Source organism: Calidris pugnax, unplaced genomic scaffold (genome assembly GCF_001431845.1).
Source record: "Calidris pugnax isolate Ruff unplaced genomic scaffold, ASM143184v1 scaffold4, whole genome shotgun sequence".
NCBI lineage: Eukaryota > Metazoa > Chordata > Aves > Charadriiformes > Scolopacidae > Calidris > Calidris pugnax.
In genome coordinates this window covers 3,585,880-3,592,245 of record NW_015090781.1, presented here as the reverse complement: position 1 = coordinate 3,592,245, position 6,366 = coordinate 3,585,880, and the positions used below count along the sequence as shown (strand labels likewise).

General features: G+C 60.9%; 1 protein-coding gene across 1 annotated transcript; it reads right to left on the bottom strand.

Annotated features, from left to right (window-relative positions):
- Window positions 1-1,689: 1,689 nt before the first annotated feature.
- AS3MT (arsenite methyltransferase) lies at window positions 1,690-6,099 on the bottom strand. The gene is made up of 11 exons (XM_014958221.1): window positions 6,041-6,099; window positions 5,634-5,674; window positions 5,004-5,131; window positions 4,749-4,899; window positions 4,538-4,674; window positions 4,184-4,253; window positions 3,862-3,943; window positions 3,406-3,537; window positions 3,166-3,308; window positions 2,740-2,874; window positions 1,690-1,891 (listed from the first exon to the last, which is right to left on the bottom strand). Coding segments are annotated over exons 1-11 (1,119 nt in total). The 5' UTR covers window positions 6,042-6,099; the 3' UTR covers window positions 1,690-1,792.
- Window positions 6,100-6,366: the final 267 nt, after the last annotated feature.

Sequence of the window (6,366 nt, the reverse complement as noted above, 5' to 3'; positions counted from 1 at the left end):
GCCAGGACCCCCCCCCCCACCTGAAGCTAACTAATATGTGCCCTGTTGACTCCAGATAACACCAAGAATTATATTTTTTTAAATCGTAGCATAGCTCTAAATCCAACAACTTACATATTTTTGTGCACCCAGTAGGTCAGACTCATAGCCTCATCCAAAGCCAAAAGGACAGGTTGGCAAGGCGACTTTTTTCCAGGAAACCTTATTTATGGGCATTTTTGTATGTTTAATCTCTAAATTGTAAATTAATTGCTCCCCTATTTTGCTAATGACAAAGGACAGGTTAAGCATTCTGGGCTCTCACACCTCTTTCTGGCTTTCCCATCGCTGTATGACAGTTAGGACCTGACCAACCACTCTTTTCATCCCAAATATTCTAGAAATGCCTCCTGACCCCCTGGACCCTCCTCAGCCACTGCTACAGCTACTGCAGAGCATCCTTGGCACTTGCCCACGCTTCCTTTTGAACCCAAATACTTTATTGTTTGCTTTTTATCTCCCCCTATGCCATGGCAAGGTGCTGTTTGAATGGCAGAGAGGAGAAATTTGGTCCCTCCTGGAAAAAATCCATGTGTGAGGAGGGGTGGGAATGGTCCCTCATTTCTAAGCTCAGCTGCCCACCCAAGGGCTCGGACGCTGCTGCTTTTTAGCAACCCCCAGCCTTTCCCAAACAGCCTCTGTGGGATGGGGCATGTGGGATCCACAGGGGGCAACGGGAGCGTGGTCCATCACCTCCCACTGCAGCCTCCAAAGATCTCACTCCTCGCTCTTCACCCCTTGCTCCTCACCCACTGCAGGACACGGCCGCCCGGGCTGCTTCTTTTCCAGAATCGCTGCATTTCCCTGCAAAACTCTGCAGGTGCCATCCTTGCAGGGGACTCGTGGCTTTCCCGCTAGATGGAGTCTGGGGAAAACACAAACCTCGGCAGCGACTCCGCAAGGGAAAGGAGAGACATTCCCATCTCCTGGAACACGCTGTGGGGCTGCGAGACAAAGCGTGGGGAGCTGCGCTTGGGGTGTCCTCCATCCTGAATGCGAAGAATGGGGCCACCCCTCCCTACCCCCGTGTGCCACGTTGAGTTCTTCATGGAAAAGCGGGGCAGGCTGAGCCCCAGGAGGTGACGGGTCCTTCTCGCCCACCACCCCGGGGAGATGCTGGTTTGGAGCTGCCGTATGGAGCTGCTCAGCCCACTGCCAGCAGCTCCCAGGGAGTTTGCCTGTTGGATGCTCGTGGTTCCCTGCACAGGGAGACCAAAAGATGGGAAAAAGCAACCAGGCTGCTTATCGCTGTGCCTTTTGCTTCTCAGAGGTGTTTCCATCTGGGCCGTGGGGTCCCCAGGACCTCAAGTCGGAGCCAGGCGCATGCAGAGGGGTGCTGGCCACAGGGTCAGGGCCTGTGTGGCACTTGGGGCCTCCTTTCACACCCTGCTCTGCCAAGTTGCCCTCTGCAAACACCTCTGTCTGCCCCGTAGGCTCAACACCAGCTGCTGCCAAACCCACCCCAGACCTGCCGTCCCCCCAAAAAACCCTCCCTTCCTGCGTGTCCAAGCTGTGTGGCCACTGCCAGCCCCACTGCAAGGGGACCTGCAGGACGGCTGCCCATCCCCACTGCCACGAGGCACAACCTGCCCCACCAGCCCCAAAAGGAAAGCCAAAGGACCCCACGGTCCTGGCCACAAGCACACAGCCTTCCAGCTTGGCCATTTATTTGCTCTTCAGGTGGAAGCCACACTCTGCTGAGGCCACATCCTCCTGCCCCGCTGGCATCTGGTGCAGTGGCATCGCTTGCCACTCAGCAGCAACCCGAGGGACCACAGGTGCCACCAGGACGGCAGGCAGGACCTGAGGCCTCCAGCCGCTCCAGCAACTGGAAGGGATCGCAGATCTTCTCCTGGAGGGCAGAGAACAATCCAGGGCAGGATGAGGCCAAAGGGAAGCAAGAGACATCCTCCCGAAAGTGGCATTTCCCCCTGGGTGGCTCCCTGCCAGCGTGGCAGCCCAAGCAGACCCTCCATAGATAATGTGGCAGCCGGCCCCGGCTCACTCCAGCTGCTTTTGGCTGCTGTGAGGAGGATGCCAAGAGCTTCTCTGGGACATGAGCTCTGCTTTTATCTGAGAAATGCCTCCTGCTCGGACAGAGACCCGAGAACATCTCCCCCTCCCCAAGTACAAGGTTGTGTTTCAGGGACACGCAGCTGCAGGGCCTTATCTCCCTCATGTACTGATGGGAAGGACCACCAAGAGGAGGAGGAGAGAGGCTTCCAGCAGATAGAGGTGCTTTGTGCTGCGGGGTCAGGGCTGGCAGCCAGGGCCAAGCTCACATCAGCAGCTGGGAGGTGCTGGGAGAGTGATGGGGAGGAAGGAGCTGCAGGGATGGGCAGGATCTCCCCAGACATCTCCTGGAGGAAGGATGTCTCCCCTTGGGAGACATCAAGCAGGTCCAGCTGTCAGCGTTGGAAGCCCCCATGGACATGCTGGAGGAGGAAGGGGTTCTCATGCCTGCTGGTTAGAGCAGACCCCCTCCCCTTTGGAAGGCTACAACTTGCCCTGGGGTGCAGTTGCCCAAACTCAGGCACCAGGCACCTCTCAAGACCTCTTGGGCTTCTGCCTGGCCTGGGAGGACTCGTGTCTCCTGGTGTCATGCCATAGCCCTGCTGATACCCCAAGGGCAACTCTTGATGGCACGAGACACCCATGTCCTCATCCCCAAACCCAGCTGTGGAGCTGCCAGCTACCAACCTTCACCCCCTTGCGACAGCAGCCCTGTGGTGCGGCAGCGTTGGCCCCACCGGCTCGGATCAGGAATTCCTCTGCAAACCTAGAGCTCCGCAAGATGGCGGCCATCTCGGCATCCACATCCACTGCCTCTCCTTCCTGGGGACAGAGGGAGGGACTGTCACAGGGCTGGGGTCTGGGATACAGGGCCCAGGGGACCCCAGCCACCCAGTCAGAAAGCGGGTGGCGGGCAAAAGCAAGGGCACAGCCTGACAAAAAGCCTTGAGAAAGACCCATAGTGACCAAGCAGCTGGCTTCAAACCCCCTTGTGAAGCCACCATAGATGCCCTGCTCCTGCCTCCACCCCAATGCAACGCATGGGTTTGGTTATCCCATCCCCAGCCCTATGGACCAGGACTCCTTGGCTTCCTGGGGAGCCTCACCCCGCACCTTGAAGGTGAAGTTGGCGTCAAACACCAGCTCTCGCTCGTGCCCCACGATGCCACCGTTGTAGATGACCTGTCCTGGCCCGGCCCGGCTGCTACCCGGCACCTTGAACAGGCGGAAAGTGGCAGAGACGAAGCGGTAGTCGCCTGCAAGGGAAAGGCTGCTGGGCTGGGGACCGAGCACCCAGGTTGGGAACCCCACGGCTGCCAGGAGCTGAGATCTACTCCTTGGTCGGACCCTCACCAATGATGTCCTCCAGCTCCTTGCAGCCAATGGTGATGGGGCTGGCGGTGACCAGGCAGGGGGGGCTGAACCCCACCTCCTCGGCGATGCTGTACAGGTCTTTCCAGTACAGGGCTCCCGCCAGGCACTCCCCTGGCAGGAGACAACAGACACGGGTGATGGAGGCAAAGGTCTGGTCCCCCCGTCCCATGCCACCCCCATCATAGAATCATAGAATCATAGAGTTGTCCAGGCCAGAAGGGACCTCCAAAGGTCATCTAGTCCCACCCCCCCACAGTCAGCAGGGACACCCCCAACTAGACCAGGTTGCCCAGGGCCTCCTCGAGCCTCACCTTGAATATCTCCAGGGAAGGGGCCTCAACCACCTCCCTGGGCAACCTGTTCCAGTGCTCCATGACCCTCACAGTGAAGAACCCTCTCCTCATCTCCAGTCTAACATCCCAGAGCTCTACGTACCCCACAGCACCTTGTGCTTCCGGATGGCCTCGCTCAGCTGCTGGTTGGAGTAGACATCACTGAAGTACATCTCTCCTCCAGGCTGGAAGGCAGGAAGGAGTGAAGGGAGACCCCGAGAAGCAACAGGACAAAAGGTGGAGGGAGAACTGGGCACCCCCCCAATGCTACCCTGCTCAGGACCCTCTGCAGAGGTGCCCTCCCCTGACCCCATCCTGCACCCCCACCTTGCTGGGTCCCATTTGCTGCCTCCCAGCAGGACCCCAACAGCAGGGCCACCCCGACCCCGCTTCACTCCTGGCACGGGTGCCAGCCCTGGCATTACCTTCAGCACGCGGTAGGCCTCCCGCAGCACGGCCCTCTTGTCAGGAGCCAGGTTGATCACGCAGTTGGAGCTGGGGAGGAGGAGAGCGAAGCTCAGTTGCACCCTCTGGCCTGCTCAGCACCACCAGCTGTTGCACATCCCATCGCTTCACGCAGGATTTGGAGATGCCAACTTGACCACGAAAAGGGCAGTTTCTATATTCCCAGGCTCTAGCCCAGACTCTGCCTCAGGATTTTCCACTTCCTAACATGTGCTCCTGAAGCGAGCGACCCAGTGTGATGCAGACCCAGACCCCAGCCCACGGCCCGGGCAGCTGCAGGACCCGGGGGTGGCAGTGTCCTGCACGGTACCTACATGACAATATCGTAGCTGTCATCAGCCAGCCCGGCATCACCCAGCTTCTCCATGTACCCCTGAAGGAACTCCACGTTTGGCTTTTGGTAGCCGAACTTGTCCATGTGGTAGGCAATGTGCTTCTTCGCCAGCTCCACCTGGGAGGAGGAAGGGAATGAGGGTAAGGGGGGGTGATGGGGGGATGAGGGGAAGCCCTTGCTCCGTGCCATACCTGGCTCTCTGTCATGTCTATCCCGGTGACATGTCCCTGCTCCCCAACCAGCTGGCTCAGCAGGTAGCAGTCTCTGCCGCTGCCGCTGCCCAGGTCCAGGATCCGGCATGATGTCAGGCACTCGGGGATCACCAGGCCGCAGCCATAGTACCTGGGGGGATGCTGAGCTGAGCTGGGTGGAGATGCCCCTACGGTGTGGGGGTCCAGGGGGGCTGCAGCCCACGGGGAGGCAGCAGCAGAGACCCCAGGGTTTACCTGGCCACCACCTCCTCATGGACGTGCTGCAGAGCATCTCTCACCGCCTTGGGAAGGGGCCTGGCCGGGGTGACGCACGCGTTGGTCTTCAGGTCCTCTGACTTCTGCAGCCTTTTGCCATAGTAATCCTGAGAATGAAAGGACAGAGGCCCCAAACTATGGCAAGCTGTGCCCCGGGAGGTCCCCTTGGACCAAAATGTGGGGGCCATGCCTGCGCCCAGCTCGTACATGCCTCTGGTGCCCTCTGGCACTGGCGCTCTCGTTTGCACCCAGCTGAAAATTAGGCTAACATCAAGCCCACCCTCCCCAGCTCCCCTTCCCAGATGTGTTTGTGGAGCAGGGGGTTTTAATTCCCATGTGCAGTTCATTAATCCTGCAGGCTGCAGCCACCATTTCCTCCAGGCAAGAGGGGTGCAGGGAAGAAGGGGCAGGGGAACGTGGGGCTCCCCAGTTCCCCCATCCCTGCAGGAAACTGGAGCAAAGCAGCCGATCGTGCCTAAAGCTTTTATCTGGGCTTCATCATCTGGGCCCCAAAATGAGCTTTGTCCTCTGAGGGCAGGAGGAGCCCTGGGCTCAGCCGGGAGGGGGGACACCCAGCCACCCTGTCCCCCCCCCAGCAGCTCCCCTCACCTGCACCTCCCGGTGGATCTGCTCTCCGCAGGGGGCTGCCACTGCAACGGGAACGAAGTGGGAGGCTGGGGCCTGACACCACGGCAATGGGCACCACCCCAGGCCCTCCTGAAAGCCCTGAACCCCCTTCTCTCCCCCCAAATACAGGAGCACCTTTTTGCCCCGCCTCCCAGGCAGTGCCCAGAGAGACCCCCCCCACCCCCCAAACTTGCAGCCCAGTGGGATGCCCTCGGGGGCACCTGACAACGTCCCCACTCCCCAAAATCCCCAGTCCCAGCTGCCCTGCAGGGCCGACCCCCCCAAACTTCCCCGTAGGGCAGATCCCCCTCCCTCCCTCCCCCTTCGCAGGGAGCTCTAAGGCCCCGGGGGTGCCCCCCGGGGAGACCCCAGCCCCCCGCTGTCCGTACTGCCTCACGGCCTCCGCCTGCGGCTCCTCGGACGGACTCTGACCTCCCGGGGCCCCGCTCCGCCCCCGCAGCGCGCTCCGCCCCGGTACCGTGCCCGGCCTCGGCCCCCATTTCCGCCCCGGTACTCCGCTCCGATATCCCGCTCTGCCCCGGTACCGTGCCCAGTCCTCGGCCCCCTTCTCCGCCCCAGTACCCCGCTCCGCCCCGGTACCGTGCCCGGCCTCGGCCTCTATGTCCGCCCCGGCACCCCGCTACTCCCCGGTACCCCGCCTGGTCCCGGTACCCCCCTCCGCCTCCGCACCCCCCCCGGTCCCCGTACCCCGCTC